Source organism: Rhinopithecus bieti, unplaced genomic scaffold, assembly GCF_001698545.2.
Source record: "Rhinopithecus bieti isolate Rb0 unplaced genomic scaffold, ASM169854v2 scaffold_35319, whole genome shotgun sequence".
NCBI lineage: Eukaryota > Metazoa > Chordata > Mammalia > Primates > Cercopithecidae > Rhinopithecus > Rhinopithecus bieti.
In genome coordinates, this window is record NW_016815132.1 from 1,747 (window position 1) to 24,559 (window position 22,813).

At 41.4% G+C, this 22,813-nt stretch overlaps 2 protein-coding genes across 2 annotated transcripts; both read right to left on the bottom strand.

Annotated features, from left to right (window-relative positions):
- Nucleotides 1-26: 26 nt before the first annotated feature.
- LOC108515811 (C-X-C motif chemokine 5-like) lies at nt 27-2,193 on the bottom strand. The gene is made up of 4 exons (XM_017852959.1): nt 1,887-2,193; nt 1,627-1,759; nt 1,431-1,514; nt 27-1,069 (listed from the first exon to the last, which is right to left on the bottom strand). The coding sequence occupies exons 1-4, from the start codon at nt 1,993-1,995 to the stop codon at nt 1,051-1,053; spliced, it is 345 nt and encodes a 114-aa protein (XP_017708448.1). The 5' UTR covers nt 1,996-2,193; the 3' UTR covers nt 27-1,050.
- A 12,278-nt stretch (nt 2,194-14,471) lies between these two features.
- Nucleotides 14,472-16,789, bottom strand: LOC108515821 (growth-regulated alpha protein-like). Its single transcript, XM_017852978.1, has 4 exons — nt 16,458-16,789; nt 16,236-16,359; nt 16,039-16,122; nt 14,472-15,207 (listed from the first exon to the last, which is right to left on the bottom strand). The coding sequence occupies exons 1-4, from the start codon at nt 16,555-16,557 to the stop codon at nt 15,192-15,194; spliced, it is 324 nt and encodes a 107-aa protein (XP_017708467.1). The 5' UTR covers nt 16,558-16,789; the 3' UTR covers nt 14,472-15,191.
- Between the last annotated feature and the right edge of the window lie 6,024 nt (nt 16,790-22,813).

The window sequence follows — 22,813 nt, forward strand, 5'->3', positions numbered from 1 at the left end:
TTTTTTTTTTTTTTTTTTTTTTCAATATACCATGCCTTCTCTGGTCCCCCTCCAAGGAGAAATGCTAGGACCTGGAGGATGTCGCTATGTATTTTAAAAACTAAATGATAAATTTATATTCAAATTGTTTGAATACGTTTCCAAAACTTTCAGAGTAGAAGTCATTGTTACGTTTGCCTTTACTTTAAAAACTGAAAGGATACATTTCAATGTAAAGTAGCAGTCAGTAATGTGCCTGTTTTCTAGCTTCTTCATCTATCTAAAATATATATTTAGTTACCAGAATTATAGTACTCCTAATAGAGTCGTTAATAAATAGCATGTAAAATCAAAGTTTAAAAGTAAATGATGGCAGTTTGCTATACCAAGAAGATAAAGAATGTCTAAAATTATAGGAAGATATTAGCCCTCACAGAATGTAAACTTTTAGAAATTCTGAATAAGGAAATATATTCTACATAGATAAGGTGCGATACACTCACCTTTCTAAAGTAAAATAATTAAATAGTACCCCATGATTAAGAGTAAGGAAATTCTCTGACATATTCCCCATTAAACATTAAAATATTTCCTATTTCTTAAAAAAGTGAAGATAACCGTGTATCTCCATCGACAGAATTCTTATGAAACATTATTTCCATATTAAATCCACAGCCTTCTCAGTTAATACCTTAAAGAATATTTCTTGGAGATATAATAATCACCTTCAATTGAAGACACTTTGAAAGATTAACAACCAGTGATTCTTGGCTCACAGTATAGTCAATTGCCAAAAACTTCAATAGCATAGCAGATAAAATAACAGCAAATAGCAGAGGTACTGTGCTAAACACTTCATTAGCTGAGCTGAAAGCTTAAGGGGCAAACATAGGTTTTCCTCACACTCTTCAAAGTGAGGAATCCAGGAAGAAAGCTAACTACTGGAAAAAGAAATAAACAAACAAACAACAACAAAATCCTTCCTTCTTGTCTTCCCTGAGTCCAAAGACCTCCAGAAAACTGCTCTGCTGAAGACTGGGAAACGTTTCCATGCCTACTCATTTCTCTTCATCAGTTGTCCTTGTTTTCACTGTTGAGAAAAAGATTATATTAGTTTAACCATTTTTCGCACTCCTTTCTACTCCACCCTGGTGTCAACACTCAGCGTTTATAATGCTTGGTAAAAAAGGAGTATACAAAATCAATACAAGCAATGGGGAAACACAAAGCATAACTAGCGACAAGCTGTGTGTAATTGCTCAAGTAATTACATGTAAGTTTGGTGGTAAAGATTATCCCAGGACAATCCAGAAAAACGTTCCCAATTTAACAACCTTTTAATTCTAAGCGTGAAAAGTGTTACTTAAATAGTACAGGGAATAAAGACCTTGTGAAGTCTATGGTCTCGGTAGATGAGATTTAAAAACCACAAAGATCAAAGTGACAAGTACCGGTCCAAAATTTTCTGGATGACTTTCTTTAGAAAAGGGGCTTGTGGATCAAGACAAACTTCTGTCCCATTCTTCAGGGAGGCTCTGAAGGAAAAAAAAAAGGAAGATACACACATGAGACAGAAAGGTTGAAGACCCAAGGTGCAGGACTTCCCTCTTGCCAAGGTCACAGTGGACAGAGCAGCACAGAACTTACACCACTTCCACCTCGGAGCACTGCGGGCCTATGGCGAACACCAGCAGATTACTGATCATTTCGGGTTGAACTCTCTGCGTGGTCTGTAAACAACTGCAACGCAGCTCTCTCAACGCAGCAGCCACAGGACCACCTGGGGAAGAAAGAGAGGCACCTTTATAGGGCAGGTTGCTTGGTGAGTTCCCTGGAAGGCAGCTGCCCCGCAGAGGCTGGGATGCACCGCTGTACCCCAGTGCGTCCCGCGTGCCAGGTGCTCTCACCTGTGCTGAGGGGCCCTGGTGGCGTCAGCAGCAGCAGCAGCGCAAGCAGTGCGCACAAGGAGCCCGAAGGACCCGGGACAGGGGCCGCGCGGCTGGGCAGGAGGCTCATAGTGATCAAGAGAGCGCGGCGAGCAGTCGCGGGTTCCTGAACTGAGTGGAGGAGCAGAGAGTGGAGGAGCAGAGATTGGAGGATCCGGAGCACTGAGGCTTCCTAGTGCCTTTTGCACTCCTTTTATCTACATTCATCTTTCCCCACCGACAGGAAACTCAAGCTTTGGGATGCTGAGGAAATTCCCTGAATTCAGGGGGCAGTGTGGAAAGAAGAGGTTGGGGGAGGGGGGCTGACAGTGGGGAGGGTGGCCTGGAGGAGCTGCTGGCACCTCTACCGAGAGGGACATTCTCCACCTGCTCGGCGGTGGAGGGAGCTGTGGCTCCAGCCAGAAGGGAGCAGTGATTCAGCAGGACCTCAAGCCCTGGGCCTGAGGGGCTAGGAATGCTGGTGTTTCTGAGGCAGCCAGCCCTCTAGGAGATGCTACTCCTCTCCTTCTAGAGAGAAAAGGTGGAACCAAAGTACCAGGAGCCTTGATTTGAGAAAAATTTCTGAAAGTCAATCCTTTCTAATTATTATTACTATTAATCCAGGAAATGTTATGCATGTTTGAATTGCTCTAAATTGAAAGTACTTCCTGTTTTCCTTGCAGGCAGGTTATTCTAGCTTTCTTGAATGACTTTATGATTCTCTGGACTTCAGCCAGGTTTGGAAGCCAAGATAACATGATAACAAGAGACCCTTGTCTCTTGCCACTTGAAGTCAGTGGCCTGAAAGGACCACCACTGAATTTTTGTTGACTCCCCCACAGATCACCTTCCTTGGTGAGTAAGTCTACTTACTGAGAATTCTGTACTTGTGGTATAGCAAGTACATGTGTGTCCAGGTGGTTAAACAAAAATCTTCCAAAATCACCCAGCAAATTGCCATGGAAGATACCTTGCTGTTGGCCTTTGCTATGCTATTGAATTGGAAGAGGTTTTGGTCTTCTTGGGGGTGAGGTGTAGTATGGTGAGCACAGGCTAAAGCTTGCTAGGAATCCCAGGCCTGCCCCAGCTCTGGACCCACCCCCAGGTGTGTATTTGATACCATTTGGAGATGCTGTGGGAGGCCAATGAGTTAGAGGGGCTCGTGTGAAAGCTTCTTGTAGGGGTTTGTATCAATTTGCCAGCACAACAACACCCAGTCTGTTTTCCCTCAAACAACTTCATGGGGAGAGTAATGCTCCCCACAGGCTTCTGGAACTCTCGAGTGTCATGATTACTGGTGATCAAGGCTGTTCCCACAGGCCTACTCTAGTACCCAGTGAGCCCTGCACTGTTGCCTGAAATTGAAGGGTGAAGTAACTTCCAGTTTCCTCTCCCTCTCTCCTTCTGTTATCTGAGGAGGAGTTAAAGCACTGAAGGTTTAAGGGTCTTCCACTGTCTTGCTCCATGCAGGAATGGCTGTTGTATTGGAATGACACATCGGTTTTCTTTCATGGAAATTGAACTAGATCCTCTTCCAGCTGGTTCTCAAAACCCTTGCCCTCATGGCAGAGCAAAGGTAATCAGTAAACATGATGGCAATGAGAAACAAGCCATGAAACGTAACTCTATCCTTTGTCTCCTATGATTCCAGGAATTTTTTTAACTCCTCCATCCATCACTTCCATTGGTGAGCAAGAAAGAGGTGTCATAGACCTTTACAGCTTTTATTCTGGAAGGAAACTTCAGAAATTCACTGGCTGAGTACAGTTGGGTGGTATGGGCCTTACTCTGTGGGAAACTAAATGAGAAGTCCTCACAGCTTCCTGACATCATCAGCATCATACCTGACTCGGCAAATGGAATCCTTCATTTTTCTGGGGAGTGGTGATCTGTAGAAAACAGCCTGCAGATTTAGTATATCGACATTTTAGAGATTAGAGTGTATCTAAAGACAAAAGTTAAGCCTTGGTGAAGTGATAAGGCTTCAAAAAATCTTGGGCCATTAAATTCAACTTAACCACAGGGAATAAACCATAGGATAGGACTTTGCTTAAAAAAAATCAGTTTGATTACACAGGTTATTGACTTTTAAATTGTGTGTGTGTGTTTGTGTGTGTGTTTGGGTTAGTTCTAAATAAACTATTTTAAACATAACTGAACGTATGAATTTGTTATTGGCACCAAATGGTGAAATCTGAGATGGATCATGAGACAAGATTGCCAGTTCCTCCTGACGGTCTTATAAATGTATATATCTCACCTGGTTTGCACTCTCAATCAATTCACTGTAGCTTGCTTATGGAATGCAAGAAGAAAAACAATACTGCTGTAGCTGAGAAGGAGGTGATAGAAAGTCCCCAGTAGAAGTGGGCTGTTGGGTTGCCCAACCTAATCAAGAAGCAATATGTCACTTAAACTAGCTTTCCATGGAAATCACTCTGGCCCACTGCCTGTGTCTGGCTCCTATATAGGCATCTTGGATGTTCGCTTTGTACAAACATGGATGGTCCAAATGTCCTCTGACAGCACCAAGAACCATGAAGACACAGCACTTTAACAGTAGCTGCTTCTTTATCACCAGTTTAAACAAAAGCCATTTTTCTTACCTGCACTGTATCCACATGGTAGAAAAGAACTCTGTTATTTTTGTTCCCAACTAAAATTGAACAATTTATCCAATGATATCAGTATCCTGGTAGCCTGAAGCCTTAACTGTCTGTCTAAAGCAATCCTATTTTGGTCATTATACCACAGTATAACATAATATAAACTAATACAGTATAAATGATTTCTGCTTCTGAAACACTTTCATGTTCATTATTGCTTGAGCCTCACATTGATTCTTAGAGAAGAGAAATTTTCTTCCCATTTTGCAGCTAGGCAAAGTAAGTAGAGAATGAGTTAAGTAGTAGAAAATCCAGCACTGGCAGTCAAGCACCAGAGAATCTGCCCCAGTAATTTTTAATGGTTTCCAGATTACAAACCACTTTCTTCACAGTTGCTGGCAAATAACCCCCAGCGGCTTGCCACAATCCGGCTGACCATTTTATTGTGTTTCCTGACAACCATATTTTAAGCTGTTGAGATCCTCAATCCTTCCACTCCTGTCTTTGAGAGTGCAGTAATATCAAGGGTCCTAGAGGCTTCCAAGTTATCCCACCTGAAATCGTGCTCTGCTTTCTAAATCCCTCACTATCTTCCAGGTAGATTCAAAGTCCTTCTTCTTTGAAAAGGCTTATTCTGGCAAAGTCATTTGTAGGGTATTGTTTCCACCTTTGCTCTTTGAACATCTAGTGTACTTGTAATAACTACCTCATGAGGCAGAGTTTAATTCTTCTTTAATTTTGCCTTTGTCTTCCTCAAGTCAACTATAAACTACTTAAAATCAGTGGTGATGTTATGCATTTCTCACATAACCTCCCATAATTTCTTAGTGTAGCAGTTAGCAGTCTGTGAATCCAACCATTAATAGCTAAGTTTTTGCAATTTGGGTTGTTAAACCTCTGTGATTCTCCTTGTAATACACCAATCTTGCCAGTTAAAAAACCAAACAGATACTATAGATTTGGTCAAGAACTTCGAGCTTTCAATGAGGCTGTCATTCCCATACATCTTATAGTGCCCAATCCCTATATGCTGTTAGCCTGGGTCCCCTCCCTGGGGATGCCAATTAGTTTACAGCCTTTGATCTTAAAGATGTCTTTGTTTGTTTGTTTGTGTGTTTGTTTGTTTTGCATTGCAGTACTCCCTGATTCACAATTCATCTTTGCTTTTGAATGGACTGATCCTGACAGTCCTTTGATTTATCCATGAACTTGTACAGTTCTTTCCCAGGTATTTAGGGGCAGCCTTTATCTGTTTGGAAATGCATTGGCTAGAGAATTAAGGATGTTACACTTAAATAAAGGCATCATTATCCAATATGTGCATGATGTGTTGGTTGCTAACCCAAAGAAGGAAACTTGGAGGAAAATACCTTTAAGTTGCTAAATTTTCTGTGAGCTAATGGGTATAGGGTCTTACAGCATAGGGCCCAGATTTCAACTCAAGAGGCTAAATACTTAGGATATTTCCTAACCTCTGGCACCCGGGCAATAGTACCAGAACAAAAGGAAGTTATCTTGGGCATTCCACAACCCCAAACTACAAAGCAGCTGCGGGCTTTTCTAGGGGTGTCAGGATTGGAGTGTATGGTCAAGCCTTTATATGATGCCCTGAAAGGAGTGAATGTAGATTCTTTAGAATGGAATAACAATTGTAAACAAGTTTTTAATGCTTTCAAGGAAAAATTGGGATCAGCTCCAGTCCTAGGGATCCCTAATCTTGATAAGCCATTTTTCCTTTAAGTGGCTAAGAAACAAGGAACCACCCTGGGTGTCCTCATCCAGAAACTGGGAGATATCTGAGAACCAGTTTTATATATATATATATATTTATGAGGTTCGTTTTTTTTTTTTTTTTTTTTTTGAAAACCGAGTCCTGCTCTTCACCCAGGCTGAGGCAGGGGGCCCCGGAGTCTCAGCCACTGCAAATCCGCCTCCCGGTTTACACCATTCTCCTGCCTCAGCCTCCCGTGTAGCTGGGACTACAGGCGCCCGCACCTCGCCCGGCTAGTTTTTTGTATTTTTAAGTAGAGACAGGGTTTCACCGTATTAGCCAGGATGGTCTCGATCTCCTGACCTCGTGATCCGCCCGTCTCGGCCTCCCAAAGTGCTGGGATTACAGGCTTGAGCCACCGCGCCCATATATATTTTTTAAAACAATTAGACCATGTCATTTCAGGATGACCTGAATGCCTCAGGGCAGTTGCAGCAACTGCTCTTTTAGGAGACGAAGTCAATAAAATGGCTTTAGGATAACACCTGGTGGTTTTAACCCCACACCAAGTACAAAGAGTCCTAGAAGCTAAAGGACACCAGTAGATGAAAGGAAATACTTATTTAAATATCAGTCTTTGTTGTTTGTTGCTAAACATTCCTCATGTAACCCTTAAGATATGCCAGACTTTAAATCCAGCTCCCTATCTGCCTGAACCCACCGGCACCCTGTATCATTCTTGTATACAAGTAATGGAGCAAGTTTATTCCTGCTGGCCGGATTTAAAGGATGAGCCCCTAGATAATCCTGAAGTAGAATGTTTTATAGATGGAAGTAGCTTTGTGCTCCAGGGACACAGAAAAGCTGGATACGCCGTTGTCAATCAACACGTCAATCAAACTGCCTCAAAAGGCAGAATTAATAGCTCTTGCTAATAGCCCTGGAATTATTAATAGCTCATATTAATAGCCCTGCAATTGGGAAATTACTTAATAATTAATATTTGTACTGTTTCTATGTATGCCATTCTGGTGCTTCATGCTCGTGGAAGGAATGGGGACTCCTAACTGCTAGGGGTTCCCCTATGAAACATCACTTAAACATCTTAAATCTGTTAGATACTGTTTTGCTGACCAAGGAAGTAGCTATAATCCATTGCAGAGGGCATCAAAAAGGAGACTCTAGTGTGGCTAAGGGAAACTCCTTTGCAGATGCAGGAGCTAAGGCAGCTGCATTAAAGCAGCCAGTTGGACTTGTAGGTATGTTAGTGCCCTCTGTCCTGGTAATGACAGAACCAAGCTATACTAAAGAGGAATAAGAATGGGCTAAGGTCAGGGTTTAATTCAAGATCCTTCTGGCTGACTTATCAATGACAACAAATTATTGATGCCAGGTGCTAATCAGTGGAAAATAGTTAAGCATTTGCATGACTCTACTCATTTGGGAAAAGATTCCTTGTTTCAATTAATGTCTCTCTCCCTCTCTTTTTGATTTTTTTTTTTTTTTTTTTTTTTTTTTTTTGACAGAGTTTCATTCTTGTTGCCCAGGCTGTAGTGCAATGGCACAGTCTTGGCTCACCACAACCTCCACCTCGCAGGTTCAAGTTATTCTCCTCCCTCAGCCTCCCAAGTAGCTGGGATTACAGGCATGTGCCACCACATCTGGCTAAGTTTGTGTTTTTAGTAGAGGCAGGGTTTCTCTGTGTTGATCAGGCTGGTCTCAAACTCCTGACCTCAAGTTATCCATGTGCCTCACTCTCCCAAAGTGCTAGGATTACAGGCATGAACCACCGTGCCCAGCCAATGTCTCATCTTTTTTATAGGAAAAGCCTTACTTACTTAGAACAGTAGAGCAGGTAACTCAGTCCTGTGAACTCTGTGCCTGGAATAATCCAAATAACCAGTCTTTTCCTTCTCCTTTAGTAAGGCCTGTTCAGCATAGCAGAATGTATGCCAGTGAAGATTGACTGGTAGATTATGCTCAGATGTCCCCATGCAAAGGGTTTAAATATTTATTAGTATTCATCAGTCCTTTACTGGTTGGACTGAGGCTTTTCCTACCTGGTCTGAAAATACAAGATTTCTAACCTCCTATGAAAGGCAATAATTCCTAGATTTAGGCTGCCTAAGAGCTCGCGAAACAATAACGGCCTATCTTTCACAGTGACAATTACCCAAAACATATCTTCGGCCCTAGGAATTAAGTACCTCCTTCATTTAGTATGGATGCCACAGTGTTCAGAAAAAGTAGAAAGAGCTAATCAAACTCTAAAAAGTACCATGCCAGGAAACATCAGAAACCTGACTATCTATATTGTCTGTAGCCTTGTTATGTGTTCAAGCTGTTCTCAAGAGAAATCTATAGTGCAACACTTTTGAAATGACGTATGGAAGACCTTTCTTAACTACAGACTTTCTGTTAGACATAGATACTTTCAAGTACAAAATTTTGTAATCAACTTAGGACAAATGCAAAAGGCTCTCCTTGAATATGGAAATCAAAGACTCCCTTCCCCTACTAGGGAAGATGATATTGTTACAACCCAGCCAGGAGACTGGGTCCTATTAAAAACTTGGAAGGAATGATCCCCAGCAGATCAACTTTCCACCAAAATGAAAGGGATCCTATCAAGTTCTCCTTAGTACCCCAACTGCAGTTAAACTTCTAGGAATGAACAGCTGGGTTCACTGATCTGGAATGAAACCTGTCTCTTATAAGGTCCCACAGGCCAACAGAACAAAAAAGACTGATCCCACTTATTCCTGTGGACCAACCCATGACCTCCAGCTCCTGTTTAGAAACAAAAGGAATGGGTAACATAAAGATATGGATTGGCATTCTATTTTTGGGTATAAGCTGGAATCACACAAAGAGTAACTTATTTGCTAAGTGGGCAGACTGTAGCCTCTCTACATAATCCAACAAACTGTTGGGTTTGTAGAGAATTGTCATTTTCCTTCACTTCCAGGTTGCCCTGGCATATTCAACCAGCAAACCTAAGTTTATAGGGATTTTATTATGATTGGGAAACTGAGCATTATACACATCGCCCCTCTTTTCTCTTGTACCATAGCCACACAGGCATTAGTCCCTTCCTCTCTTATGGAGAGACAAGAAGGCACCTTTTTCATCTAGTTAGGAAACAGTTAAACGGCACCTCAACTTTAGGTTATACTGTACACAATAGACTTGGGTGAATGACAGTTGTTCAACCACAGATATCAGACAAAACACCTCTATGTTTTGAAAGGTGCAATAATAGTTACCACCAGACTGAAACCCGTGATATGGGATGGTTGCCACCTCAACAATGTAATAAGACCCTTCTTTTAACAGACCAAATGTGGGTAGGATGGCAACACAATTTGCAAAAGATGGATGTCCACCCTTCCCCTTGGGGTTGGTTACGGGCTTATGGAACTCATGGCTGGTTGTATTTACTTTATAATTGGACTTGAAGGTGTACATGGAGTTGTCCTTATCTCCTGGGACTTATCCTCACCAAATTGGACTCTCTCCCGTCTAACTGGGAAACTGTAAAGGCTCACTATAGGGCAACAAAAACAGGCTTCTTGGTGGTTCTACCTGCTGGCTATGTTTTCCCCACAGGCAGCCATAATCAATATCAAGTTACAAGTTAAAGCCTTAGCCAAGCACATGGCTGCAGCTTTCAATAATACATGCTATGTCCTTACCCTCCTAACTGAGGAGACTTCTCAGATTAGGCAGGTGGCCTTACAAAACCATGCGACTTTGGACATTTTAACAGCAGTCTAAGGGGGAACTTGTGTTTTGATCAAAACTGAATTACAGGTTCATGCCTGTAATCCCAGCACTTTGGGAGGCCATGGTAGGCAGATCACCTGAGGTCGGGAGTTTGAGGCCAGCCTGACCAACATGGAGAAACTCCATCTCTACTAAAAATACAAAATTAGCCAGGCACGATGGCGCATGCCTGTAATCCCAGCTACTCGGGAGGCTGAGGCAGGAAACTTGCTTGGACCCAGAAAGCGGAGTTTGTGGTGAGTCGAGATCATGCCATTGCATTCCAGCCTAGGCAACAAGAGTGAAACTCCGTCTCAAACAAACAAACAAACAAACAAAAAATGAATGGTGTGTGTATGCACCAGACTATTCACATAATATTACTCAGACTATGAAAACTCTAGACACTCATATCTCTGCCATTGATGCACTGTCAGTTGACCCTATATCAACTTGGTTCCAACCACTACCCAGTTCTTGGAAAGCCTTCCTGTTTAGTTTACTTAGGATGATTTTACTTATTTTGCTTTGCTGTTGTGGAATATATTGCCATTGTACTCTTTGTGTGGGAAAGCAAGACAAGCTTACTCAATGCTTTCTTAAGTTGGACACACTGATTTTCCAAATTTCTCCTTTTGCTGGGACTCATTTATGAACCTTCACCATAGCGATGCTTTCTGACTGAGTTCCTCTCTAACTTGAATACAAGAGACTCTAACAGTTAGGCAGGAATATCATCGCCCCTATTCAGCCTAAGGAAGTTACAAAAGACTAAACTTTGTCTACCTGCCACCCTTAGGATTAAGGATCTTCTTGTAAAGGAAGTGGGGAAATATGTCAGAGGTATTCAAACTAGAGTGACTCCATCTTAAGTGAGGGCTAAGAAAACGTAAGGCTGGGACTTGCTGGGCTGCATTCCCGGAAAGTTAGGTATTCCTAGCCTCTAGAAGGTTACAGTTAAGGGACCAGATTGATAACATGTACTAAACAGACCCAGACTTAGGCATTTCCTGATACCCAATATCTAGAGAACAGAAGCATTCCTAATTTTGCTTTAAAGATCCTAATATCAATTCTTGCAAAACATAGTAATTAAAAAAATTAAACTTTCGTCACAAACTCTTGTAGCAGAGCACATATCCTCTTGATCTTTTTTTTTATCTTATACATAAACAAACATTGTACCTAGGGTGAACACATTCCTCCTCTTACTTTCAGGAATGTCCTACTCCGTCTATGGAGTAGCTGTTCTTTCACCACTTTACTTTCTTAACAAACTTACTTTCGCTTTGCACTGTTGACCCACCCTGAATTCTTTCTGCTTGAGATCCAAGAACCCTCATTTAAGGTCTAAACTGGGACCCCTTTCTGGTAACATCTTTCTGGCGACCATGAAAGGAAAATACTGAGGAGACCTCCAATCCAAAGGAAATAAACTGCAGTACCAATTGGCTGACTTTGGGTAAGTTGTTGGGTGTCCAGGTAAAGGACGGGATTGGGTTACAGGTCCAACTTAGGGGAGTTAGAGTCTCCCCTGACAGAGAGAGTTAAAGGTTCCACTGAATAAAAGGCAAAGAGCCTTGACCGAACCTGGGTTCCAGGCCCAACTTTGGAGGTTAGAGCCCTCCCTAAGATTTATGGGGTTAGAGGGCCCTCTCAGTAAAGTTCCTCTTGGCTAAGAGTAGGTTTGGCGCCAGGGGATGTTAGCTGCTATGCTGTTTGTATTTATCTACCTTGCCTCTTTGCTACATGAATCAATTTTTTGGTCACTATCTCTGCTTCGCTGTCATTTTCAGGAGATTTCATTTAATTGGTCTTAGAGTTTTTAACTTTCTGTTCCCCTGTATGCCTCCTGATTTACATCCGTTTGCTTGTGAAACATTGGGAACAAAAACACAGAAGGTTGCATCTCTAAAATTGCTGATGGAGGTCTGGCATTTAAGCAATAAGATTACATAGATGTGACTATGTTTTGTTTCTTAATAAACTTGCTTTCGCTTTGCACTGTGGGCTTGCTCTGAACTCTTTCTTGTGCGAGATCCAAAAACCCTCTGTTGGGTCTGGATCCGGACTTTTTTCCAGTAACAACGTTGGTCAGGAAACTTCAGTCACTGTGGTCATTGCTGTTTCCTGCTGATGGCCTCCCAAAACTGTGATGTATCATGTAGTATTATTCCCCTACTTCCTTTACCCTGTGACCACCACCTCAAACTGGCTTGTGTCCCACTTCCTGCCATAACACTTTCTACAGTACTACTGCCTGGTACTTGCAACTTCTTGGCAATTTGGTGTGAAAACACAATTTTATATCTACTTGATCTAAGATGGAGACCCAGACAATGTCCATGGAGTTGGCCTGAGGACCAATGACAAGGACCATGTTTCCAAAGCCTCCATAACATTTAATCCCTGCAACACTTCGGAAGGCTCATTCTGTTGTTATCCTCATCCTATAGAAGGGGAAATGAGGTTGAGTGAAGTAAAGAAACTTGCCCAAGATCACAGTGACAGAGCTGGAATTTACTCCAATGTCAATCTGATCCTTTGAAACCTGTCTTTAACCACCATGTAAATAAAAGCATCTCTTTTATTCTTTTCATGTTCCCTGTTCTATATTAGCAAGAGTTAAGTAGCCAGTACAGCAAGCTCCAATGTTAGAGGATGAAGACTTTGTCTTAGGTTTAAGGAGTGGTTTTACTGAACCCTTGGGTGCCTCTTGTAAACATTTTCCAGTGTCCTCTAACTCGGAGTTAGGGAGTGAAGACTACCATTTATGGAGCTTCTCGAATGGATTGCATTTTTTACTTATGTATAGTTTACAAATATTCTCCTTTCTCATCTCATTTATAATTAACTCACAACCTTGGAATTATTAAGAGATTATTGTTTTAACCTTTTCAGCTGTGAGAAAAGCTCACAGAGGTTGTTTCTTGCTACTTAAAGGTTGTTCCCTTATTTACCCAGCTACTTGGGACAATCCAGAAATTGATCTCAAGTACTGAGGCTGCCAGCCTCACCTTCTTGCCTGTGCTAGAGGCAGTTACCCAGGGTTGAGAATTCCTGAATGAGTCCTGAATCAGAGACAAGTAGATACCTCATGCATGCACCATTGTCCTTCCTTTTCAGGTTTGGAGTATGGTTTCTTTTAGATTATTGAGGTCTTTCTTCTTTTGACATGACAATTGTGTTGCTGTCCTGAAAACCTGGCGTGCTGCTGTCATCCTGGGGCAGCACTGAATACAGAGTTCCCCAGAGGGCAAACACTCTGTGAGGTCCCATCAAAATTCCACTAGGAAGGATGCAAACTAATTCAGTTAAATCTTAAAAGCATTACATTTGGTATATTGCTATAAAAGATTGAAACAACATTAAACTTAGTGCTAGTTATTTATATCTGAAGGTTAGAACTTTGAGTCCAAATTTCAATTAGAAGCTTCCACAGGTGAAATATTCAGCCACTCACTTTTTATGCTTCTGTTATGACACAAACTACCTGAGTTTTGAAAAACAAAATATTTTAGCCACCATTTTATTGACAACTTCATTAAGTTGTCAACAATTATATAAAAGATTATTTAGCAAGAGCAAACAAATGAGATCCCTTGTTGAGATAACTATAAGAATTTAATTTTTTTTTAAGTGAAAGCAAGTTTATTAAGAAAGTAAAGCAATAAAGAATGGCTATTCCATAGGCAAAGCAGCAGCCTGAGCTGCTGGTTGGCCATTTTTGTGGTTATTTCTTGATTATATGAAGGGGTGGATTATTCATGAGTTTTCTAGGAAAGGGGTGGGCAATTTCCTAGAACTGAGGGTTTGTCTCCTTTTTAGACCATATAGGGTAACTTCCTGATGTTGCCATGGCATTTGTAAACTGTCAGGGGGCTGGTAAGAGTGTCTTTTAGCATGCTAATGTATTATAATTAGTGTATAATGACCAGTGAGGACGACAGAGGTCACTCTCCATCTTGGCTTTGGTGGGTTTCAGCTGGCTTCTTTACTATAAACTGTTTTATCAGCAAGGTCTTTATGACCTGTTTCTTGTGCCCATCTCCTATCTCATCCTGTGACTTCGAATGCCTAATCTACTGGGAATGCAGCCCAGTAAACCGCAACCTCGTTTTACTCAGCCCCTATTCAAGATGGAGTTGCTCTGGTTAAAACATCTCTGACATATTTCTCCCCTCTATATTTTTAAGGAGGTAAATTTGAGTAGTAAGGAATTTCTTGTAAAAATGGCAATGTATATCAGTGATTCTCCCATCAGGGGCAAGGCCATAGTTTGGTAAAGCACATTGTTTACTAGGTGAGAGCCAAGGGGAGTGACAGCAATCACCACATAAAATTAGGCATAATTCATTGTTTGATTTATCTGTATAGCAGATTGAAAGCCCAGAAAAAAATTGAGAAATAAATATTGATGTAAATCATCAGATTTTTCAGCAAAGATAGTCCTTGTTTCCCCCAAAATAAAACAAACATTTTATATTTTAAATATTTTATTTTCTTGTTCTTTGTGAAAACATCAGTAAATATCGAAACCTCTCTGTTCTAACACAGAGGGAAACACTGCATAATTAACATTAAACAAGGCAGTATGCCTTACAAGAAAGACATAAAATGTCCAAGGGATATTTAGAACCTTTTAGTTCTTAAAGCTTCAACATGAGAAATGTTGACCACACCCTGTGAAATCATTTCAATAAATAACAACTGACATTCATCTTTACAGTTACAAAAATAGATACACATACATTCCCCTGCCCTCACATTGATCTCACTGGCCATTTTCTTGGATCCCCCAGCCTCTATCACAGTGGCTGACATGTGATATGTCACCCACTCAGAAATATTAACATAATGACTAGAGAATATCTGCAAACCTTCTACCTTCAAATTAAATATGAATCAGGATTGAACTAACTTGGGTTTGACATTAAATAAACAATAAATATAATGGGAGAGTGTGCAAGTAGATTCAATCATAAACTTATTTTACACATAAAATATTAACATAGAATCTTCTAAAAGAAACAAATAAATAAATAAATAAATAAATAAATAGAAGACTTCTCCTAAGCGATGATCAAACACATTAGGCTCAATCCAGGTATCCTCTGCAGCTGTGTCTCTGTTTTCTCTTCTGTTTCTGTAAGGGAAGCGCCACCTCCAGGAACAGCCACCAATGAGCTTCCTCCTTCCTTCTGGTCAGTTGGATTTGCCACTGTAATGAGAAAATGGGTGCCCTGAGTAGGTGCTCAGGAAAGCTGACTGCACAACACTCTTCTCCTGTCCTGTTTCCCCAGGCTCTAGAGTTTTCTGAATGCAGTTTCCCCAGCCTGGCACCCAAGCGGCTACTGCCTGTGATAGCTGTGCTGTGTGGCAAGGACCTCTAGGCTTGGGATGCTCTTTTAGGAATGGGGGTTGGGGGCGGAGAAGGCGGCGACAGTCTCCACTGTATTACTCGCTAAAACAGCCAGAGCCTATTGCTCTTTCTCATACGGGGCCTCACTTAAGCCTCAAAGCAACCTCATGATGTAGCTACCACTATTTTCCCTGTTTTGCTGAGTCTCAGATAAACTAAATAATATTGTCTTTGAGTGACATGGCTAATAGGTGGTGGCAACCAGCTATGTACCCAGTGCAATATCATTGTGAAATCTCTGCACTTCATCCCTAAACTTTTACAAAAAACCAGAGGATCTGCTTTTCAGGTCTGAAGTTCAGTAGGAACTAGAGGAAATGAAGCCTGTGTTTTTTAACAGGTGGGAAACACTTCAGCACAACCGGCAAACTTCAGTGAGAAGTTACATGAAAGCAGTTTTATCTACATTCACTAAAACGAGGGAAGAACCTGGGTGGTTACCCCGGGCACTGGGAATATCCTCTGGCACCAGAGCAGATTAATAGCCTTAATGGCAACTTTGTGAAAATAATAATTTTTTCAGTCCTGCAGCTAACCCTTGGGTTTTCCTGATTTACTTTTTAGGGAATAGATGCCAGTATTTCTGACCAACGGCTCCTGTCGCCTATGTACATGGAAATTACAACTCACTTGTTCAGCATCTTTCCGATGATTTTCTTAACCATGGGGGATGCGGGGTTGAGACAAGCTTTCTGCCCATTCTTGAGTGTGGCTCTGCAGAGAGAAGGGAATCTCGTGAGACAGGACATCAGGCTGAGGACAGGGTTGGGGCAGCGGGAGAGTCGGGGACCCCGGCGGTGACAGCGGCAGCGATTGGCGAGACTTACATGACTTCAGTTTGGGCGCAGTGGGGTCCTGGGGCCTTCACATTCACACTTTGGATGTTCTTGGGGTGAATTCCGTGCAGGGTCTGCAAGCACTGGCAGCGCAGTTCAGCGGCCACGGGCGCTCCTAGGGAAGAAGAGACTCGCTGATTGAGCCGGGCTGTCGGCGTGGGGCGCCCACCCCAGCCGCTTCCGGCCCGAGGACCCCAGGGCTCCGGGACCCACCTGCTGCGCGCCGGCCGGCGGCCACCAGGAGCAGAAGCAGCAGCGCCACCCGCAGGAGCCGGGGATTGCTAGGGGCGGTAGAGAGAGCGGGGGAGGCCATGGAGCTCAGCAGGCGTTTCGGGCGGCTGTGCGAGGAGAGGGAGCGCTGCCAGGGAGCTGCTTCTGGCCTGGGCTCTGTGGCTCTCCGAGCATGGTGAACCCCTTTTATACATGGCTGGGGCTGGAAAGCCCGGAGCCCCGGGCCAGGGAAATTCCCGGAACTCCAGATCGATCCCGAATCCGGACGGAAGGCGCAGCCCCGCCTTTGCGGTGGAGTAGGGTGGGGGCACTCACGAGTGAAGGCCGAGTCTGGCTGTCTTGCGTAACTCCCGCCAACTGTGGAATGTTCGCTTTCTGCCCCAAATCCCTGGAGGGGGAGCGAGAGCCCACCGCTCTCCGAGATACCGAGATTGTGCCTGCGAGGGGCGCTTCGTGAACCCAGTACGGTGCTTCGAGGGTCTGATCCCTTAGAACCACGTAGGGACGGCGCTACATCCTTACCGGGGGGAGTTACTTCTCTGGAAGACATTTCAGTTGTTAGGATTGAAAGAGTTAGGGCAAGAACTGCAGCATATCTTATCTATCCTGTCTTTAGTTTGGGTTCTGCAGATTTCATTCAGCTTTGAAACAAACGCACTCTTTACCAGTACATCTGTCATCTCAGATTACGCGTAAGAGCTTTTGTCTTCCTGACGTTTTATGATCTTAAAAACAAATATCACATGTGTGCTTTTTTTTTGTTTGTTTACATAGTGGAGCCAGGTGTTGGGTGTGGGAATAGACAACTGCCAAAGGTCAGTTCAGTGTTTATTCAGTGTTGCAATCCCCTATGGTTTCCCTCTTTGAAATTCTGGAACACCTTGAACTCTAATAATTCCAGTAGCATCACTTTTTTTGTTATATGGGAGGCTGTGTTTTGATCCATGGAAGTCACTGGGGAACTGGGAGGGGCCTGTTGGGCTCAGGAGGTCTGTCTTTTCTAGTACTGTCCCTGGGCAGAAAAGGCCATAGACACCACCAGAAAAAGGAGCAGGGAATGAAACTCTGCTTGTTTACTCCTCTAAGCACAAGCAGACATATCTGATATATACATACTAGATTACTAACATAATTGCATTTCCATGCCATCTGTATTTACCAGCATCCTGGGATTGGTTCCCTCTAGAGAAACAGCTATCCAGGAAATTTTAGTTCTAGACGAATGTCAATAAAGCATTTCCAAATCTGTTTAGCTGATGCCTTCTCACTGGATTACTGACTTTTCATCATCAATTTCAATGTCCCCTCCCTTTAAAAATTAAGCTGTAGGCCTATAATACTCTGTCTTAATTCTTCCTGGTGGATGCAGACTTCAGGGATATGTGAGATATCCTGCTACTGCTATGAGAAGAGCTGAGAGTGGCAGGAGGATGAAGAAGTGGGACTGTCTTAGGAACAGAGTGTTCCCTGGATGCTGCAGCTGTAGAGATCACTGGATAAGGATGTCAGGGCTGAAGTCTCAGCCATACCACTAACTTGCTTCATGACCTTTGGTCATTTATGCTTTATTTGTTCATGTTTCTTCCCTGTAGAAGAGCTTATAATAGTGCCTGCCTCACAGGGTTGTTAGAAGTATTGATTGTTAATATGTGTAAACCATCAGTGCATGTAAAGTGTTATGTAAGTATTTGTTAAGTAACAAAATAGAAGTGGTGTTTTACAAACGTACTCTTTCAAATTCAGATGTTGAAACCCTGATGCCCTTATGTGCTAATATTAGAAGACAGGACCATGGGAAGTAATTAGGTTTAGGTGAGGTTATGAAGGTATGGCCACCATGCTGGGATAAGTGCCATTATAGCAAGAAATCGGTGAACTTTCAATCTTTGGTTCTGTCTCCCTTTCTGCATTGTGAGGACACAGCAAGAAGGCCACCATCTGCAAAATGAGAAGAGGGCCCTCACCAAGCATGAAATCTGCCAGCAGCTTAATCTTGGACTCCCCAGCCTCCAGAACTGTGAAATAATTGTCGTTTAAGCCACCTAGACTATGGCATTCTGTTATAGCAGCTCAAACTGACTAAGACACTTAACTAAACAGAAGCACTCTGATAAAGCCTTTTGAACACACGCACACACACAAAGAACGAAATATTTTCAAAGAAATATCTTCTAATTTATCTTTAAAATTTTTCAGCATCAGAAATTTTAAAGGAGGTTATATTTATATCCCTATGAGCTCTTAGAATACTTTTTTGATCCATTGTTTGTTTGAAATTTTAGTTTCAATCACTTTCCATATAAAATGAGAATAAGAGTAAAATTCTACCCTATCCATTTATCAGAAAAGATTTATGAAATGACTCTGCCTTGGGCATTAACAGCTACCTGCCCAAACTTCTCTATTTTGTGCTAAAGAACTAAAGAACAATATAAAACATCAGCTTATTATGATGGCCAGACCCATCCCAAAGTATTGATGTGAGTAAATAGAGTAAAATTTCTATTACTACAGTAACAGCCCCCCCAAAAGATGAAAAATTTCAAGAATCAGCCCATCATTTATAGAATTATGTATGTTATTCCTAGAACTTGTTTACTAAAAATTATTTGCTTTCAGAAGGGAAGTAGAATTCTTTTTTCTTTTCTTAATATACCACTTTCCATGATTTAACTTGCAACAGCCCCAGACCAAGCTTCTGAAGTTTTTAAGAGCACCAGTGTTATGAAACTTACCATAACAAATTCCTTCTTGTCTTAATATGAGTTGAGAGCTGCTGTTACAGGCACAAGTTGTAAACCCATGCAATTACTTAACTCAAAGATGCTATCTCTAAAATGGAAGCACAGTTGCCTAAATTCCATTCTCCCCTTTAATTTTATTGTATTTTCAGATTTGACTAGTACAATCTAATAGACCTGCAAAATATAAACTTACTGCTCCATGCCGAGCACTGACATTCTTGCTACTTGGGCAGCAAAATGAGTGGTGTGGCTCTGCTTTACCGTGACTTGCCTTGAAGACTTTGCTGATATAACTTCAGACATAATGCTTGCTCCTCTAGAGAACAGACTAGAAAGATAAATAAAGAAGTACAACTGATTTTAGAGATAGATCTGATGGAGGTTGAGATACAGGGCTCTGGAATTACCGAATAGAAGACAGATAACACTGTTCTGATAAGACTTGATAGTCCTCACACTGTTTATGCTTAGCAACTCCTTTGCTTTCAGGTTTTCCTGCCACACACACGAAGTGGACAGTGGTGCAACCCCTTTGTTGTGTCTGACTCCATGAAGAAATACATAATTGATTTGGTTACATATTATGTGTATTTATTATTTTTTTCACTAAAGAATTAAGGCAGTCTCTCAATGACCAGAACCTAGGAATACTTCATAGTATTATAAACATACCAATTGGCATGTTCTGTGGGGCTTTTGTGATTTTTTGAAAACTGTGGTTTATATTCATTGTGCTAAATTTTTCCTTACTGGCTCTGGCACCCCAGCTTTGGGTTGTGACCCTGTGGAAGAAAAATTCTTGCTTGACTGTGGTTCTTTGTTAGCTCAGGGATTGTGGCCACCACTCATCAAAACAGGTGCTCTGGAGATAAAGAGCCAAAGGAAGAGAAGGCAAGTAATATTTATTCATTAGGTTCCAATTTTTGATTAGATGCAGTGCCTGAGTTTTTCAGTGTACTGTCATTTTAATAATTTCAAGAATGCTGGGAGGCTGGTATCATGAGTCTTATTTTATAGGTAAGGAAACTGGAGTACAAGGTTTTAGAGGTGGAATTAAATTCAAACCCAAGACTATCTGACTCAGAAGCTCATAGCCAGTCTTTCTCTAGACAAGGAAGTGATTGGGGAAGAAGAGGACACGTAAAAGAATCTTAAGTCTACGGAGAATATTTTATTATTTTTCAACCCTACAAGAAAATAATGCATTTATTAAAATATGTAATACAGTTTTGATTAGGAACCAAACAGACATGTAGAAGTGATGACAACTAGTAGCCTCCAGAGTCCCAGCAGCCCAGAGAACCTCCTCTTTTTGTGCCATCAGCCCCCAAATTCACTCCATGAAGTTCCCAGCAACTCCCAACACCATGTCAGAATCTGATATTAGGATTGAAGGCAGGCTGGGAATGGTGCCTCACACCTGTAATCCCAGCACTCCGGGAAGCCAAGACAGGAGAATCACTTGAGGCCAGGAGTTCAAATCCAGCCTGAGCAAGGTAGTGAGACCCTGTCTCTATGGGGAAAAAAAAAAAAAATTGAAGGCAGATGGTAGCATAGGTAAAGGATCTAGCTAAGCATCATACCTCTAGAAGCTCTCAAAGTATCTTAGAAGGCACTAATAAGAAGGTAGATACCACTATAAACTGTTAAAGCTTGGTCTGTCATCAAGATACTACAGCAATACTTCAATACGTATAAACTACAAGTCATGATCCACTAGAGGGTCCAAAAGTCAATTTTGTGGGTTGTAACCAGTATTTAAAAATTTAATGGGGCCGAGCACAATGGCTCATGCCTGTAATCCCAGCACTTTGGGAGGCCGAGGTGGGCAGATCATGAGGCCAAGAGATTGAGACCATCCTGGCCAACATGGTGAAACCCTGTCTCTACTAAAAATACAGAAAAAAAATTGGCTGGCATAGTGGCAGGCGCCTGTAGTCCCAGCTACTCGGGAGGCTGAGGCAGGAGAATCCCTTGAACCCAGGAGGCAGAGGTTACAGTGAGCCGAGATTGCACCTTTGCATCCCAGTCTGGCGACAGAGCAAGACTCTGTCTAAAAAAAAATTAAAAAAAAAACAGTATATATAAATATATGAATAAAATATAATATGATGGAATTTAAAAATACATATGCCATAATGCATCACGTATTGTTAGTTTAACTGTTATTTTATGATACTTCTGTGTCTTATACAGATGGGTAACTGTGTAAAACAAAACAAAACTGTGTAAAACAGGTGCACAAGATGCAAAAAAAGAACTTCCAGGAGTGAAAATATCCCTTCAGAGATGTTCTTATACTGATCGAGGCTGTGACTATATAATAAGTTCCAAGTTTGTAGACATTATCTGCTAAGAATTTCCAATCAGGAAAAAAAGAAAGTTGAAGCATTTTCCATTTTAATGTCATCACTCCCTAAAAGTTTGCACAACAGGCAGCTACAGTAAATTGCTGAGCTTTTCCCAGCAGGAATGCCAGCTTCGGATGTTCCTGCTGATAAGGGTGGCCACTTGGCAGTGTTCTCAGCAGAGTTAAAAGATTAACTTAGTACCAGTATTGGTTTGCTCAGCAGAATTTGTTTCAGTCCTTTGGTCATTTGGGCCACACTGACGAATTATTATATCCAGCCAAGAATGTTGCTTGTGGCAGGTACAAAAGGAAAATAAAGAAAACATTAAACCTTAATACTTTACCACTGGCACCCTACTTCCTGGTGTGTTAATTTTTCAAAAAAAAAGTCAATGGAAGGACTTGCTCAATTTTAACTGTCTTTGTTTATTTTTGCCAAAATCTTTGTCTTTGCTAAATGTCTAACTCAACCTGCCAAATTATCTATGACAGTACACAAAATAACAATATACTAATATGAAAATTATAATTATGAATAACTAATAATAAGAATGTTATTCTGTATATTTTTATATCTGGAAGAGGGCTGACATTAAACCTGCATGTGCATATGTGTGTGCGTGTGTGTGTGTGTATGTGTATAATATCTCCTTACACATAGACACCAACTCAAGAGATAGGTACTCAAAATATGCCCATTTTCACATTATGAAGCCAAGGTATCTGCCATACTAACAAAATTGGAACTCATAATGTAGGTGAAAGAGAAACTTTTAATGTTTATACGTAAGTGAGTGACATGGTTGTATTTGTATTTTAGCAAAATAACTCTTATGGCATTGAAGGTAAAATATCGGGGAAATATTTAAGTTACCTGGGATCAGTTTGATTCTTTCCAAAATTGTTTCTAAGATTTCTTATTGTGGGTCCACAATACCCTTTAGTTTTGGATTAATTTGGCCCCCACTACTGACGCAATACCTTTCTGAGAACTCCACATTTGAGCCTTAAGCATGCTTTGACTCTTTCAAGACCAATATTAATTTTATATGCTAACAATGTAACCACATTCTTTGTCTCTATTATAGAATTTTATTGAATTTAATAGCATATATAAATTATTTGTTGGATACAAATTGAAAGTCTTTGTACTACGGAGGAGTTTCTGTAATAATATATTTATCTGGGATGTAATCCTTTTCTGTTACATCTTTATCGTCATTTTTTCTCTACTTTGCATGCAT

Coding starts and splice junctions, on each gene's coding strand:
- LOC108515811 (XM_017852959.1), bottom strand. CDS start 1,995: ATGAGCCTCCTGCCCAGCCGCGCGGCCCCTGTCCCGGGTCCTTCGGGC. Junction 1,760..1,886: donor ACCAGGGCCCCTCAGCACAG/GTGAGAGCACCT, acceptor TTTCTTCCCCAG/GTGGTCCTGTGGCTGCTGCG. Junction 1,515..1,626: donor TGCTCCGAGGTGGAAGTGGT/GTAAGTTCTGTG, acceptor TTTTTCCTTCAG/AGCCTCCCTGAAGAATGGGA.
- LOC108515821 (XM_017852978.1), bottom strand. CDS start 16,557: ATGGCCTCCCCCGCTCTCTCTACCGCCCCTAGCAATCCCCGGCTCCTG. Junction 16,360..16,457: donor CGCCGGCCGGCGCGCAGCAG/GTGGGTCCCGGA, acceptor CTTCTTCCCTAG/GAGCGCCCGTGGCCGCTGAA. Junction 16,123..16,235: donor TGCGCCCAAACTGAAGTCAT/GTAAGTCTCGCC, acceptor TTCTCTCTGCAG/AGCCACACTCAAGAATGGGC.